This window comes from Crinia signifera, chromosome 12 (assembly GCF_055691185.1).
Source record: "Crinia signifera chromosome 12, ASM5569118v1, whole genome shotgun sequence".
NCBI lineage: Eukaryota > Metazoa > Chordata > Amphibia > Anura > Myobatrachidae > Crinia > Crinia signifera.
The window spans coordinates 81,904,832-81,922,293 of NC_139228.1; the positions used below are offsets into that span (position 1 = coordinate 81,904,832).

At 44.0% G+C, this 17,462-nt stretch overlaps 1 protein-coding gene across 1 annotated transcript in view; it reads right to left on the reverse strand.

Annotated features, from left to right (window-relative positions):
• Positions 1 to 3,418: 3,418 nt before the first annotated feature.
• AKAP6 (A-kinase anchoring protein 6) overlaps positions 3,419 to 17,462 on the reverse strand; it is a 203,886-nt gene continuing 189,842 nt past the window's right edge. The window contains exons 13-14 of the mRNA XM_083167534.1: positions 13,278 to 16,082; positions 3,419 to 10,334 (exon numbers count right to left, since the gene is read on the reverse strand). Coding sequence (XP_083023660.1) covers positions 10,296 to 10,334; positions 13,278 to 16,082 — 2,844 coding nt within the window. The 3' untranslated portion in view covers positions 3,419 to 10,295. The remainder of the gene's footprint in view (positions 10,335 to 13,277; positions 16,083 to 17,462) is intronic.

Sequence of the window (17,462 nt, forward strand, 5' to 3'; positions counted from 1 at the left end):
AAAGGACCCCATACACTATGCGATTTTAGCCCAATTTTCTATGATTTCGAAGGATTGGCTATCCGTGCTATAGGTAATGGGTAACAATAGGACGTGCTAATCTAGCAGTTATAATTGTAGGAGTAATTTAATGCACAAATAATTACGTCATTTTACAGTCAACTATGCCAATACATAAGACCTACAGTATAACCCTGCATACACTTTGGAGATACTCTTGCTTCTTTATATTAATGTAACAATTACAGTATGTGACTTACTAATTCCAAGTTCAATGTTCGGCCAGGTGATTGGACTAATTAGCAGAAGATGTCATGAATGAGTGAAGGCAGGAAAATTCACACTGCCCAGGTGATGTGGTATTTGGACATGAGGAAAGGTACAGTATTTGCCGGGCTTCAAGGAAATGGCAAATGATGTTAGCCTTTCCCAGAATGCACCTGACACTTGGCCTAGAAGCACCGCCAGACAAGTGTTGCACACACAAGTACGGCTTTAAATTTTGAAGCTAAATAATGTGTCTTAATTTGTTTAGAACCAAAGAGTGAAGCTAAAGGTTAAGACTGATAGAACAGAGCCTGGACAGAGCGTGCACTGAATGTGATACAAGATGTAGGTCTTAAATTATTTATCTTTTTCAGGCTTTGTCAATACTGGTATAATTCAGACCTCAAAAGAGCCCCAGGAATCCACAAGCAGATCAATTCCTGCTGATAAAATCCCTGCAGAATCACAATGTTTCAGATAGTAAGGAGGTTGCGGGGGAGGGCAAGGGGGGGGGGGGGATTGGAAATAGCTGTTTTTATTTTCTTTTAATAGATTTTTCTTACCCCCGAGGTGAGCAAGATGTTCATTTTTTTTAAAACTCCGATACAGCCAGAGTGATAGAGGGAGGGGGGAATGGTGCAATAATCTGCAGTGTGCTGCTAACGTCTCCAGCCTGCACCGACTCCTGAAGTCCGGAATATTGAGTCCCCCCTTTTTTGGGGGGCATTTTCCCAATAGATGAAGTCATTAATAAAGGGCTTGTTGGACCTTTGGAAATATTTTTGTTTTGTAAGCGAGCTCCTTGGTCACAGAAGCTCACATTCGGGCTGACGTGTCATGATTGATGTACAGACTTGGTGCCTGAGCCCCACGTGCCCAAAGTGCTTTATGAAATATGCATTTGTCATAGTGATATGAAATTCACCATACAACGCGGAGCTCTCACATCATACAATAGGCCGAGATGGCGCGTGAGCATGTGGTGACGGCAGTAATTGTTATCAATGAGAGAGACATATTGATGATGAGGGCAGACTGTGATGAAGGACATTGTTTAGATCATTTGATTGTCCAGCATTTCCTTGAGGAATCCGCATGGTCACTGTTCATACACAGCGTGATGTACACTGCAGGTAACTGCGGCCCCACCTTCCCACTTATACTGTGTGTCAATAGGGCACTTCTTTCATAACTATATTACACTACACATACACTATTTATTATATATATTTCCGTTATACACAATGACAGGACTATAATAAATCTGATACATAAATAATCAGAATTGGCAGAATAATTATTTTTTTTCACTATAGTTTTGTTGCGGTGGCTGTCCCTTGCCATTACTTTATATTTGCAGGCACAAAGAGCTGATTGACAGGGAAAGGGGCAGGAAACGGTGTACTGGAGGGCTTCAATCATATCAGGGATTATATTACCCTCTGCAAAGGAAGGTGTGGGGTAAATATGTCCCGTGATTGGTTGGCTGCGGCCTCTTATCACATAGTAAATGTATGAGAATACACCTGTCTAACAGAAGTGTCAATCCGTCAGTCAGGGGTAGATTTATTAAACTCGGTGAAGTGTTAAAGTGGTCAGCTCCTACCTGTCATTTTTCAAACCAAGCCTGTAACTTCACAGGTAGGAGCTGATTGGCCTGATTGTAACTGTAGTGCCCCAATATCTACAGAGGGACCCCTTTTCTACTAACCCCCCCCCCCCCCAGTCTAACCGGCATAGTTTTGCCCAGTTTCTAGCTGTGTCACTCTTTATACCGGAGGTTGGTCCTGGGTTTTGGTGCGTGTTCCCTTTGTTCAAGCTTGAAAATTACATCATCTCCAGGCGCCCGTGATACTGATCTTCAAAGACATTCAACGAGAACCACATCACTGGTTTACAGTACAACCTAATACTCCATTTCTTATCGCAATGCCGAGTTGGACCCGGGATCTCAATACCAGGTCCGATATGGCACCAACCCTGGTCCGGCGCTTTCACATTATACCAGGGTCACCCATTATACAGAAGGCTACCCAGGTTTAACCCTTTTTATAACCTGGGTCAAATTGTTGTGTTGGTCAACCCGGGGTATAAGCTTTGGTGCTTTCATACCGTACCTTGACCTGGGTCGACGCGCCAGCAAACTGGGTCCAGTGCAGGTTGAAATGGGTATTTTTTTTCCACTGAGCTGTGACCGGGGTAGACCAGGCTATAACCCGGCTTATCGCAGCAGTGATTGATTAGGGGGCATTAACAGGTGTTAAAAAGAAGGTCCCAGGTGAATTCTCTAGACAGGGCTGCATAACATCACATAGTAATCATTATACACAAGATACTGAAACATGTATCTAATGACATATGTGGAACAGTTGTGAACGTCTCTTATTATTCCTTGTCGATAAAAGAAGTGAATGCACTTGCGGGCTATTGTAGATGAATAAACAATAATTACAGACAGTAAATAAAATTCAAGTTAAAAACCTCTCTGTCAGGTAAAACAATGAATCGTGTATTTGTTTTTTCCATATCTAATGCATAATTCCGGTCTCAGATATGGGGCTGGGTTACTTATTTACCAGTTTACCGCTTTCATCTGTGTGTGCAGCTTTTTTTTTTACCGCCGGTTCTCCTGTGGCATATTTTATTCATTCGCCAGAATAGGCCGACACAAACGACGCTATGTGTGCTTCCACAATGATGGAATCTAGATTCAAGCCTCTGGGTATATTAATCATACAAATGTATTTTATTTCTATCTGTATGTAGGGCCCTCGCCATGTCTTTTTGTGTGGTAATAATGCGCAGTAACTTTATCAAACCGACGGCATAACGTCCACATGTGAATTTTTCCCAGCAGACATTTCAGGGTCTCCTCCCCATTGGGAACAGCACGGTCATACCATAAGATTCTTTTTATAAATGTATTTATCTTTCCCATAATTCAGTAACACGCTACCTGTAGCCTCGACTTGTCACCATCGGGAAGATCCCCATTGTTAGGCACTGCAGCAGGGACACTGCCCCCCCCCCCCCCCATTGTCAGTTATCAGCACACACACAAGCATCCAAACTATTATTCGTACACACAATACAATAAAAAAACGCGCCATAAACTTTTACTCAAATAAAAGAGACCGCAGCCCAGAAAATATTGATTTTCTTAGCATTTATTACTGAAGTTCCCATGCATATTAATGAATTTAAGGCCAATATCCCTCACATAGTCACACTACAGACATTGAAGCTTTTGCCACTGATATATTACATCCATGTATATACAGAGATTATTCACACCTTCCCCACCTACTGCTCGTGAACACCGCCAGCCTCCCGATTCTTCTGCATAAACCGTCCACTGAGGATACTACCCACACTTAGCACTAGTAAGACACATGGCAAGGCACCCATTTCTGCTAATACTGCCCAACTCTATCTGGAGGCCTATTGCCTGATGTTCTGTCCAACCCAATTGTGTCTGTAACAGACAAGCACAGTATAAGGTAAGTGTACTGGAATAAACCTGTAAAAACAATTACTCAAAAAAGTCTTTGGAGGTGGTGGAACCATTATCACTACAGATTTCTAAATGGGTTCAGTGCGTTGTTGTCATACCACCCAACATTGAAGATTCCCCTAACCACAGCTCTGTCATACTGTAATAGGTGAGATTACAGTACTGTATACGAGAGTTCGGGCTATATCTTGTTTGTTAAACAGTACAGTAGGGTATAGTAGGACAACTTGGGAATTCTCTGTGAAAGACGGGACAATGGTTTGAACTCTCAAATGAAGAAAGTTATTAAAGCTTGTAAAAAAGATACAGTAGGAAGAGATACCAATCAATCAGCTTCTGTCATTTGAATGCTATCTTTGAAAAATGTAATGAGCTGATTGGTTGGAAATCCCCCACACTCCGATTAGTTGGTACATTTAAATATGGTTTTGAATTAAACAAAAATCAAAACACACCCTACCTGTACATATATTTGCTATTTTTCTTACTTACCTATCAGACCAATCATCTAGGACAGGGCTTGCCACCCAGGTCCTTGAGCTCTACCAACAGTCCACATTTTCCAGACCACCTAGCTGGTGCTATAGTCATTACTAACTGTTTTCAAACATGTTCTGCGTTCATTCTTAACCAACACTCTCTACAGATCCACAGGCGGCCTTGAAAACAAGAACGGTTTGTCGATCCCAAAGAGCGGTTTAGCCACCACGGAACTATTATCAAGCTTTAGTGACATCATTCTCACACCTACCCTCACTAGATGGAGGGAACGCCAGGTTCTGTACTTATAAGGTTAGGGCTTTGAAAAGAGAAGTAATGTCATAAGGAAGGGACAATATTTGAATTAAAGTTCGAATTTTGGCAAAAACAATAGTTCTTTCTGTGAGTCATTTCAAATGCCGGTGATTGGTTAAGTAAAAACGTATGGCACTAACTGGCTCTTGATTCTTACTAATACTGTATATCTTTTAGTATAATGTAGTATAATTATTATATAAAAGTAATCAATTCCATTAGTGGGATTTTTTTAGTTATTACCTCGATTTAAGTATTCCTGGAACCCTGCTAAGCGGTAATTAATAGTCCAAATATAATAAGCACCTGTGTTCGAGGTATCTCTCAAACTTACTGAATATGGAAAGAGAGCTGTGTAGACAGAGATTGGAGGTAGGAGCAGATAGGGACTGCGGGTGGGGTGTAAAGTTTTACCCCTTTCACACCAGCCAAAATTCCTGGTTTGGCCCTGGGAACAATCCGTGACTAGGGCTGGTGTGAAAGGTTCCCGGACCAAATTCCCAGTAAAATTTGCCAGGATTTCAACCTTGCTAGCTAGCAGGGTTGCTCCCGCAACCAGCCCGGGTTACTGGTTGGTGTGAAAGCTACTGACCCAGCTTCCCGGCTTGTTGATGAGATGCAGCAGGATCTCCGGATCTCTCTGGGCTGGGCGCCAACTCCTGAGGACGGCCCTAGTCAGGGACAGATACAGGGGGGGGCAGGTGGTACCAGGGCAGCGTGTGTTCCAGGCAGTGTGAAGCGCCCGGGGGCTGTGGGTATATATATATATATATATACATACATACACACATGTGCGGTGATATTTATTTTCTTCTCTGGCAGCACGGTATTTCTGATTAATGTGGTGCCTATGCAATAAATTCAGTTTGACCTTGTTTGAATTCAGATTAGTACTGTAGGCCAATGCAGCACAGCAGGAGTTTTGTGACAGGAATGGGAGCCTCCTGCAGGATGCGGGAGGGTAGGCAACTATGATACTTTTCATACTCTCTGCCAAGTAAACGAGACACTGCTAAGCATTAGGTTATCCCTCTTATTATATCCATCCATTGTGCTATTAAACGTACAATAGATGTCAGGTAGAACCACTGTTTGTCCAGGAAAGTGTATTACTGCACAGTAGATATTTAGCAGTTATTTACGAAGCAGCGGGTTCTAACACCCAGCACTTCTGATCACGTTAATGCCTGAAATTAAAAAGGGCAATGCATTTACTAGCAAAACATAAGTAGTAAACGCATTCGCCCTTTTAAATTTTTGTCATGAACACAATCGGAATGGTGGGTTTTACAACCTGACGCTTAATACATAAACTCCCCAGTATCTTTCAATCCAGACATTTCCCTAATGAAATCGCCACTGCAAAATATGATTAGCAAAACAGGCATAAATCAACATATGGCACGGAGGCTGGCCGCCATTACTGTTTGTGTATGCCCCCCAGACTCCCTGTCACATGCCTACTGTGCCTATATATGAAGGATAAATAGAGCATGTCACAACATGGAACTGATAAGAGAATGCAGATGATACTAACTTAATATTACATTATATTGCAATAGAAACAGACACAGACACATCTTCCTTCACCTGAAGCTCATTGTGACAATTTCATTGTAGTGCGTCAATGTTTCACAAACGGTCCTCATGGCTTGGGATGCCAATCCCAGGATTGAAAAATGCTCAAACCCGGGATTCCGCGATTGGCGTCCCTAATAATAAACACGCCCCCCCCCCCCTAAACTGGCCACCCTGCACATTGATTCTCGCAGGCGGGAGCAGGGCGGATGGGAGCGGTGGTGCGGGAGTAGCGGAGTGGTTGGGAGCAGCGGTGCAGGAGTGCGGTGGTGCATCCGAGAGCGGTTCGGCTGTGCAGGAGAGCAGCAGTGTGGCCGGCGGGCTGCACAGCGCAATCCCATCACGCTGCGCAGAGCCACACAGTCAGAGACCGGAGTATCCAGGCAGCGTCTGAGCACCTGCCCGGCATTAGACTGTGCATGCGCAATCTATTTCCAAAATCCTGGCATTGGAAATCCCAGCGATATTAGGGCCAAATCCCGGAATCCCACAGATCCTCATCCTCATGGCCCACTCACAGTATACCCTGCTCCAGGACAGATGGATAAAGCAAGATGACTGGGGTGAAATAAAGCCACCTGTGCTCAGACAGGGATTTCCTTATTCCTGGACTGTGAGTGAGCCATGAGCACTGGGTATTGGGATAGAATGTGGCTCAGTAACTGCATGCGTGAGTCCCTGCAAATGTGCAGTGAATCACTGAACGGGCTGTAGCAGGCTCGCTCACTGCAGTGGTGGCTGCCATCAATGGGGGATGGACGGGACTGGCCCTGGGTGGCAGCAGCAATGATCAGAACCACTGGCAGACAACTATGGACGGACAGAGTCGGGGGCAGCGGTATGTTGAATTCTGCCTGTATCGGCCGCTAGCCAATCAGAGCTTGCAGACCATCAGCCAATCAGGAGCAGATCTTGGACAGTATAATAGATTGCAGCCACAAACATGTCATGTGTATCACACTCTCATCTCTGCTACTGAAAAAAGGTTTCACACAACATTTATCTCATACATAGAGGCATCATTACAAAGTCTCTAATATGTGTCAATGTCTGCTAAGCATGCTTAAACGAATGTATACAAACAGACCTGTACACACGTTATCTGACATACCTTCTCCTCACTTTGGGCCAGATGTAATCAGCTTGAAAAGTGATAAAATCGAGAGAGATAAACTGCCAACCAACCAACCAACCAGCTCCTGTCATTTTTTTCTTAAAACAGCCTGTATCAGGGCAATTAGGAGCTGCATAGGCAAATGCAGGGGGGGGGGGTTCTGGTTGCCCGGAAACCCCCCTCATCTTGGCAAGTGCCTTAATTGCTGAAAACAGTAGCACTGGTATATAATATGATCAATCGAGCTGCCACCACATCATGCAGTGTAAGGGACAGAGCGGAGCTGCTGCACATGCCCAGTGTACCAGCTTCTTCTACCACATCTACTGTATGTGTGGATCTGAGCCCTCAAACATCGCAATGGACCAGAGAGCAGCTGCCAGGAGGAAGAGACAGGAGCCTTACCATGTAGTGGGAGAATGTGAGCTTAGAAAGTGCAGTACTGGTTCTATTCTGTTTGTGTATTTATTTATTATATGTTTAACTGGAGCAGTGTGGGTGCTTTGTGGAGCATGCAGGAGACTTGACAACCTTCCCGAGGGGACATTCCGGGAACATAGGCAAGTATGCAGTTAGTAGCTGATTGGCTGGTCCGTTATCATCTCCACCTTTATCACCACTCCAGGCTTTTTACATCTTCCCCCATGGTCTTATAGCAGGGCTTGTTTGGCAATGTCTCTGTCTATGATAACCCCTACAAGTATTTAAAGTGTAAATCCCCAAATTGCTTAGAAAAAGAAAAATTAAATAGCTACACCAATGCAAAACTGCTTCTATACAAAATAAGTGGGCAGGTGTAATGTAGGCACGGGAGTTTTCTTTTAGATGCAAATGTGACACATTTCTAACAGTTGTATAACAATATCGTACTGGAACACATTCAGTTCTATGTCAGAAATCTGTCTGCACATGTTTTCCTGGATGACAGTTTTCAGAATTGCGGAATAAGAGCACCGTTCCTTCCATTCTAAACATGCTAAGACTTTTGATCCCCTGTAGGAAGTGATAATAAATAGAATGGGAGTCATGGGAAGTCGTTTTATTGAACAATAACTTTCTGAAGTGTTCAATTATACGCATGGACACATTATTAAGGGGCACCCATGGGGCAACAGATTTACCCCTTTAAAAAATATAATAAACTGACTACAATAATGTTTTACTTTATATCATGTGTAATAGAAATAAATCCCTATATGGAAATGGCAATGTATACAATATTCTAACTATTTTTTGGGAAGGAAATCCATTTTATTGGAGATATCAGCCTCAGGCCCAACCCAACACAGATTAAGCAGTGTATATAAAGTCCAGATTTGTAAACAGCCGTTTAAAATGCTAAAAAAATGTTTTCAACATTTTATAGGGTGGGGACAGTGTTGGACTGGGGTTATAAGGCCACACCGGAAAATGCAATTGGGGTGTGTGTGCCAACTTTAAGGGGTGTAGTGAGGCACCGGAGAGTACATGTAAAGGACAGGTCTTCTTTTTAAAAGGAGGGGACAGGAGTGTGTCATGACCACCCACTTTGATTGGCAGGATTGTTTATCTTGGTGTAGGTTCCATAGAAACAAACCAAGCACCAAGTTCATCCATGATCATGTCCCACCAAGTTACTGACCCTTAGAGGAGGGAGTGGGGCTCTCAGGCGGTGAGGCCTACTAGAGATTCCTCCTGTACACCTGTGGACCCGTCCAATCCTGGGATGGGGTAAGGAATGGGGGTTACTGGTCTCATCTGTAAAAAGAAGGGACATTTAAATCAGTCTAGGATAAATCTAGGCCTGCTCTATAACTCAAATAGCTAAAGGTTCTTCAGTGGGATGTGGTAAATCTGAAGTTGTGAAGGCAAATCACATCGATACTAACATGTTATGATACACTTACTGTAGATGATTTCATGAAACTGAGTTGGTCATTAACTGCCTTCACCTTCATGTTTGTACAAAAGGGTAACAAAGATCCTGACCAGTGGGGGGGGGGGCTACCTGCGGACAGGTGTGACATCATGTGATTGAGTGTAGCTGTTGATTTACTGCATAAGTTCTTGAGCGTTCCGGAGCTGCCAGAATGATACGCTCTCACTAGTCAACAGGCAATAACTAGCTTACAATGAAATATAGTCAGCAAAGGAATTAGAGGGAGGGGAGCACCATAAAATGTGATAAGAAATCTGTGAAATGAAATGATTGCTTTGATTTATTTGGCATTCAAAAGGTTTAAAACACCTTACAGTATCTTTAATTAATATACCTTAGCACACTGTGATACAATAGGTAATTTCAGGCATATTTAATAGGTTATACAGTATATCGCCAGCTATCGGTTATATGGATGTTATACATCCTCCTTCATAAACAATGCCCACCGTCAAATATGAAAGGAAATGAGTGCGTGGAGGGGAACATAATACTGCACAGACCAATCACCTCTGCCAGAGAGTGGTTTAATCCAAACAATGGCCGCCACATTTCCTATTCTGTCCTCGTGTCTACACTTTCCTCTAGTATAACCCTTTTGCACTTTCATTATAAACTTTCTCCTTTAATGTGTTCATTGCTAACCCCGCCCCTTCTTCGTTCACGTGCTGTTTTATACGCCCTATTGTCATAGCAACCTTGCATAACATACGGTTTCCTTCTTCCACTATCATCTTACAAACAACTTTATCGACATCGTCTCCATCATTCTGTTTTCTGTCTCCATTGGAAATAGCGCATACAATCTTGCAGCAATACAGAGCTGTGGTCTAGCTTTGCTCCCAGAAATTAGAAATTGAGGTCTTTTAAGTTCTTCCAAGGTAAATCACAGACTGTATTATCAATATCAAGAGACACCAAACTGGACCTTGATGGAATTCATTATCTATACCCTGTTTTATACCCAAGGAATAAAAGGGTTTGTCAGGTTTCCTACAAAAAAGCGAATGGATTGTAAACCCGAAGTGCTGCGTGTGTGGAAGCATAGACAGGATTGCAGTGGTCACCACACTGCTACCGTATCCCCTGCAGAGGAGGCATCCTGACAATCACAGGTCCTTGTGGGTCTTGGATCCATTTAATGGTCTCTGGAAGAGAGTAAAGATTTTGTATTACCGCTCAGGTGAAAGAGAGAAATCAATAGGGTTGCTATTTTAAATACACAGGAAATTGTATATTGGGAATACAACAGAGATCTTAGGGCCTGGTTTAGAGATACTGTAGATGCAATGTCAATACTCAAGCTATTTTCTTACCACTGTACAAGCATCTTAGTTGCACTGCACTCTTGTGCTGCTGCTGTGGATGAATGTTTTGCAGAAAACCAGCGATCCTCGCTGTTTAACCCCCTCACCAGCCGCTCGCCCTATTCAACGTTCTGGGGAAATCCTCGCCGTCGCAGGATGGCGAGAATTCCCCAAAACAGCGAGAGCCGCGGCTAATACAGAAAACCCGCTGTATTTAGCCATGAGTCTCGCTGCTTCTGGAGCCGCATACGCCGATTCCCCCTTGCTCAAAAAAACGGAGCGAGGGGGAATTGGCGTATGAGGGGGGTGAGATGAATACTGACAGGGCGAGTGGTGACAGCGAGCAGGAAGCCCTGCTCACTGACGCCGCTCGCCCACGGCATTGAATAACCATGGTTGACAGTGATGAGGTTGACACCTGCATTAGGTTGACTGGTGTAAAAGGTTGAGTGCCAACATCTCTGTGAGCGATGTGCAAAATATCAGGTAAAATGGCCAGCGCCGCTCACATTTGTTATATAAATTCAAATAAAACATGTGTAAAAAAAAAAAAAAAAAGATTATATTTCCTATATGAGGTAAACATTACAGGTCATTGTGATGAATACTAATGTTTGCTTGGAAATATTCACACCTATTTTGTCAAATTCACTTGGCACTCAAAGGCTTAAGGTAAATAGGTACAAAATGTTGACAGGTTCAAAAAGTCCAACGGGAATGGTCAATGCACAAGTGGACGGCGAATATTTTGGGCCAAATCTTGTATATATTTTATATTATTTATAGGACTGTTAGGGCTCACTTCGCTTGGCCAGCTTCGGGCATTGGTCTTTGATCTGCCTTTCCTGCCACCAGTTACTATACCCAATAGATGTCCATGTGGATGGCAGATCAAACAGATGCTGAAAGAACATGTGAAAAAGGTGTTGACCAATCACCGTCATGACGACCTTTTTTACCTGTTGGTTTAATGCATGTTGTCCTATTGACTACTGACTTTTACATTGGTGATCTATCAGATATCATGTGGTGCGATGGTCTTGCAACTGGCAGTCATGGATGGAGTGTTTGTGGGTGGTAACTGGGGAATGGCGACTCAAATGCAGATGTGTTGAAACTATTTTGGGGCATGTCACAGCTTGCAACTGCAATCCAGTACAGAGGAAAAATAGTTCTTAGTTCCGGCAACCATGTGCCTCCTAAGGTGGTGTCTTTCTATGCAATAGGACCGCCAGAGACACCGCCATCGGGCATCTCAATGCAGATCTCAGCGGCTGCAACATTTGCATAATTTCACACAGCTGCTGCGTACAGAAACTCAACTGCAATGGCATTTGTGTCCATCTCTGAAGCAATCCCTAAGATAGATAGATAGATAGATAGATAGATAGATAGATAGATAGGTAGATATTGGGCAGTATTCAATGCTCTTTAGCGAGCTGCGGCAGCGAGCAGTGCTGATTGCTCGCCGTCACAGCTCGCGGGTCAATATTCAACTGACCCCGCATGTGCGGCCGCCAAAACAGCGAGGCTCGCGGCTAAATGCAGCGGGCTCCCTGCATTAGCCGTGAACCTCGCCGTTCCCCGTAACGTTGAATAGGGTGAGAGACCAGCTTTCTGCCCTTGCCACAGCTGCCGCGGGCGTGCTATCCCGTAGCTCTGGAAACGTAACCCCAGAACCTAAGAGTTGATGTGAATCGGCTGTGAGTTTAATCATAGGATGAAATGGGAGCACATTTAAATAGCTCCAGACGTTAAATAACGGGGCTATCTGCCTGCAGTATGAACCGCGTCTAATTAAATCTGCGCCAAGGTGCAATTTAGCGGAAAAAATGGACCTAATGAGGGCATATATCTGTGGCGATTTGAGTTTTCTATGGGGAGATGCTTTAATGATTTCCTACAATGTACAGAAAATGAACCATAACTTTATACCGTTATTACGAAGATTTGAAAAAAGGTTATTTTTTTTTATGAGAGTCATTGGTTGGTATTTTTACATATAATAAGTGCAGTTAGCAACAGTAAAGCTACTGTAAGTATGGTAATGATTGCTAATGAGCAATTGCATATTCATGATTTGCTTTACTTGCTGTGTCTATCATTAGGTGATATTTAAACCCGCATTTATTTTTTTTGGGTTATATATGCAGGTGGCAAATCCTAATATATCAACGAAGCTTTAATCACAATAAGCAAAACGATTATTGTCAGCAAGTTTGTCTTATAAGCTTTTACTAACGGGATCTGCAAGTGGGGGTTCACTACCATGATTTGGTGCCTTGGTAAATTGCAGTTCCTTAACTGGTAGGAATAATCATGTGGGGACTGTGCTCTCATGAGATGTCAATTTATGTAGTGATTGCCTACAACAAAGTGCACAGTGGATCTAGAACAGGGGTGGCCAAACCTGTCCTCAAGATCTACCAACGGTGCATGTTTTCCAGGCAACCTGTGGATCTATAGTAGGATTGAATGCAGCAGGTATGAAAATGTGACAGTTAGTAATGACTACAGCTGTGCACCAGCTAGGTGATCTGGAAAACATGGACCGTTGGTAGATCTCGAAGTCCGGTTTGGCCACCCCTGGTCTAGAAGGTTGCAGCACATAAAAGCCCGTGCACAGCAGTGGGGCAACTGTGTCATCACGGTACATTGCTGCATTCTCCCAGGTGCAGTGTTCCACCAAATCCAATTCTCCATTTGTTTCTTTTCTCCCTACTTAGGAAATTGCATTATATAACAAAGGGATATCAGTTATAGTAAATTCTTCCATACACATACCTTGTGATGCCCTGTGCCTAGAGCAGTACCGCCCGTCATTGTCGGCCTTTGGTCTCTGACCCTTTTGTGCAGAATAGGGAGGCTAGAGACAGTGGGCTTTACAGAACTTTTGCCTTTAGAATCGGGATGTAAATCTTTTGGGGAAGGCAGTTTCTTGCAGGAGATCTTGTTGCTCGCTCCATTTGTAGTGACTGAAGAATGGTCCTGAAATTTACGGGCAGATACCCTAGGAGCAGCTTCTTGTACAAATACTGGCGCTCTACTCTGGTGACTCTTTTTGCCAAGAGACTTAAAAGGCTCTTTAACTTGAAAATCTTTTACTGCAGGCTGTGTAGAGGTCAAAGTAGAAGAACCTTTGAAATCCAGAGACTGGTCACTTATCTGCTCTTCTGTCTTGTCTGTGCAGGCTTCAAACATGCTCTCAATTTGCTCCTCTGTGAACCCTTCTGTTGGTCTTCGAGGAGTTGCGGCCTGGACAGATCCATTTAGCTCTCCACAATCACTGTCATGGGAAGAGAGAGACAAGTAAGAGTAGAAGTCACCCCTTTCCAACTGTCTGCGAGAATATTCCAGCACCTTCTCCCTGATCTGTGCCCCAGTGCCTTGGCTCTGACCGCTCTGCGGTGGTGATCCATGGAGTGCATTAGATGTCATTCCTAAAATCTCCTTCACAAAATCTTGTACATTGCAATCTGGACTGCTTGTCCTGTCATGCATAGAGCTGTGGCAAGAACAGGAAGCGTCATTCCCTGCCTCTGCAGCCATAGATGAAGGGACCTCTTGATCTTTTTCTGGCTCAGGACTGTTATCTTGCATATCCACATCTTCATTTGCATCACATGTAACCCGTAGGTTGCTCTTGCCATTAGAAGAAGGTCCTAGCTCACGGGGCTTATGGAAGGCCAAGGCAGGCATACTGGGAGGATGAAGTTTCTCCGTTTTGGTAAATGATATTGATGGGTATAGTCCAGTTTTTTTGCTCTTTTCAGGGAGGGTTCTGTTACCTACACAGTCCTTCATTGTAGCTACACTATTACAGACATTTCCATTCTCCACATCATCCACCAGCTGACTTGAGCTGAACAGCATTTTCTCCTCTCCTGTTCTTGTAAAAACCTTGCATGCATCTTTTCCGTTTCCATTGGTCTCTTTCTGTAATTGTGCCGAACTGTGCACTTTCTTCTCCGACTTAGGAGTGCCAGTAATGTCTTGTACTAGCCTATTAATTTTTCTTCTTTCTCTGGTAAGCAGAAATGAGGGTCTTATCCATGCCTGCAACTCCCGTCGAATAAAATCAGCTCCCAAAGGAAGTTCTGTACCATCCCCAGTCTCATCATCACTTCCCAAACTTGAGTTTGGCTCTTCAAGTTCCTCTTCATCCTCCTCCTCGGTTAATGTAAGGGTGGAGCTTGAAAGCAAGTCACTGTCATCTTCTTCATCAGTGCAGGCTGAGGTACATGATACATTGACAATCATGCTCAGGTTAGCTTCACCTTCTTCTCCTCCCAGAGAACGGCTCAAGTGCTTGCGGAAAGAGGCATTGGAGTTCACTAAACCTAACCGACCTTTTAGCACAACCATATCTTCTGATCTAAGTGAAAGCTCTTCACTACTGCTCAATTCGGTCAGCTCAGAACCGATATCTTCATTCCCTGATGATTCCTTATCATGTGGGGAGTGGAAGCCAGTTAACGATACTTTTCGAGAACCGCTATGTAGAGTAATGTCATCCGAAAGACTGCGCTTCATTTTCTGTTCAGATGGGCATTCAATACCTTCAAGCCTCTTAAGTAGGTCCAGGGTACGTTTACTTAACTCTTCCCCGGGCTCACTGCCTGGGGTAACATCAGCTGAGCCTTGCTGACTGAAAAGGTCTTCATTGCTCTTATATGAGGCAGGCCAACTCTCTAGAGACACACTTCGCCTGAGGATTGCCATCTCTAGAACCTCACCACCAGCCGCTGAAAGAGATTCCAGAGAGGATGAATTAGGGGGAGTGTTTTCAGCACTCAATACTTCAATAAGGTCCTGAAAATCAAGCGTGTCTTCTGGACTATGGTCTTCAGAGCTAGCTGGAAGCAAAGTTCTATTTGTACCAGTCAGTCCGGGTGTCCTCTGAAAACAAAAATTAGGTATTAACCTCTGTGTTCTTTCTAGCATCCAAGGCTTAAGTCTATCAGCTTGTAGTTGGGAAGCATCATGAAATGTGAGTGGACTATGAGGTTTTGTTCTGAAACAAAGTTCTTTACCTAAAAATTGCACCATGTCTTCATTCTGGCCCTGAATACCTTGTGGGGCATCCCCGTCCAGTGATAAGCACCCCTCTGAATTGGCAGCAGTCACTCCCTCTCCTCCACTTGCAATCCCACTCTCGCTCTCGGAGTGACCACTTAAATCCTTTTGTATTTTCGTAAGATGGAAATGGCGAGCTTGTGGTGATCCATCAGCTAAATCAGGCAGGGATAGAAAGGGGCATCCTTGCAGAAGAGAAAGGGGAAGGGATGACGGAGTGCCAAATGTCTGGGCTCCTTTTGGTAGTTGATCTAGGTTTGTTCTGAAAAGCTCAATGTTGTGCAAACTGTAGACTTGATATACAGGTGTTTGAAAGGAATTTTGCTCATGGCTTAGACCTAAATCAGCTTGCCCTGAGCAACGTCTTCTAGTGGACGCAACTGGCTCTGTTCCATCGTCATGGTCACTACAAGCAGCTTCAACAGTGATGTCAGTCTCATCCCATTCCAAGGCTTCCTCACCACCAGCACTGCTTAAATCCGCCCAGTCTGGGTCCACCAGCAGATCCAGCTCCTGATACAGCAAAGGATAGAATTAATCTCAGTTGATATACAATACAAACACAGCGCATGGGTAGATGTGTGAAGCAGTGATAAGGGAGGAGAAGTAGCCCATGGCAACCAATCAGCTGCTCTCTACAATTTTATATTATGCAAATTCTAAATGTTACTTCAGTGTTTATTGGTTGCAATGGGCCACACCTCCTCTGGCTCACTTCTCCTCCCTTATCACTGCTTCATACATCTACCCCACAGTCACACAAACATTGATACACACTATATAAGTTCATTGAATAAAAAAACAATGCACATACAGTAGGGCTTTCTTCAGGTCTAGTTGTTGTTGCACTCTGATGCACAGAGTACCATTGTTTGGTACTTTCCGCATGCGCAGGATCCGCTCTGCTTGTGTGTGAATAAGTCCTGGACGCTGGAATGGCAACGTACTGTCAGTGATTCACAGTCCAATGCCATCCGTGGGAAGGGAAGGAAGTTGTCGCATCTGTTTATGGGAAGAAAAGAGTCAAGAGATCTTTGTCGCTGCACAAAGATTTCCTGGCCCCTGCAATGGGAAGCTTGTGCGTCCGCTTGAGTGCCGCACGCTGCAGTTGGGAACAATAATGCAGCGTGACACTACCTGCTGCACCTCCATATTAGTGCTACCACTGCTGCTTTTATGTAAGCAGCAGTGATAGTAACTCAGACCACATGTGACTCAGTCGTTGGAACCAAATTCGTAAAGAAATCACCGATGCTGGTGACCTGTACTAAGAGAGTAGAGCTTGTTTTACGGAATGTTTGTTGTGTAATTCTGTCTGTAAATATAAAATACTGGACAAGTAGGGATCTTTATGTGTATATAGCTATAATACACCCAGGACGGTGCCAGACCCAGAGCCCTATGCTGTGTGTGACACGTCTTGTTCTGGCTCTGATTGGTTATTTCATATGTCGCCTCCAGTGACCTCCAGGAAGCGGTTCTCGGCACTGGATCAGCACATTTCCACCTGCTCAAAGTATATACACAGAAGGAACCGAGGTGGCACACAGCACCATGGCTAGTCAGATTGGGACATACAGGTCATTCATGTGAATGATGTCACTGGGGCTAATGTATAGTGGGTCCTGCTAAATCAGGCCCAGACCTGTACGCAGGAGGATTATGGGTCTGCAACACAAGATGCAGGGCAGCATCAGATCGACTGGGGGAGTAAGCAGTAATAGCACCAAAGCTTCCTGTCCTCCCTAATAGTCCAAGTATTTAATTACCCGAATGCTAATGTTACGTTACCTTTATATGGATTCGGTATGAAATCCCGACAGTCAAAATCCCGACAGGGTCAAAATCCCGAATGGGTCATAATACCGACAAGGACGAAATCCCGACAGGGTC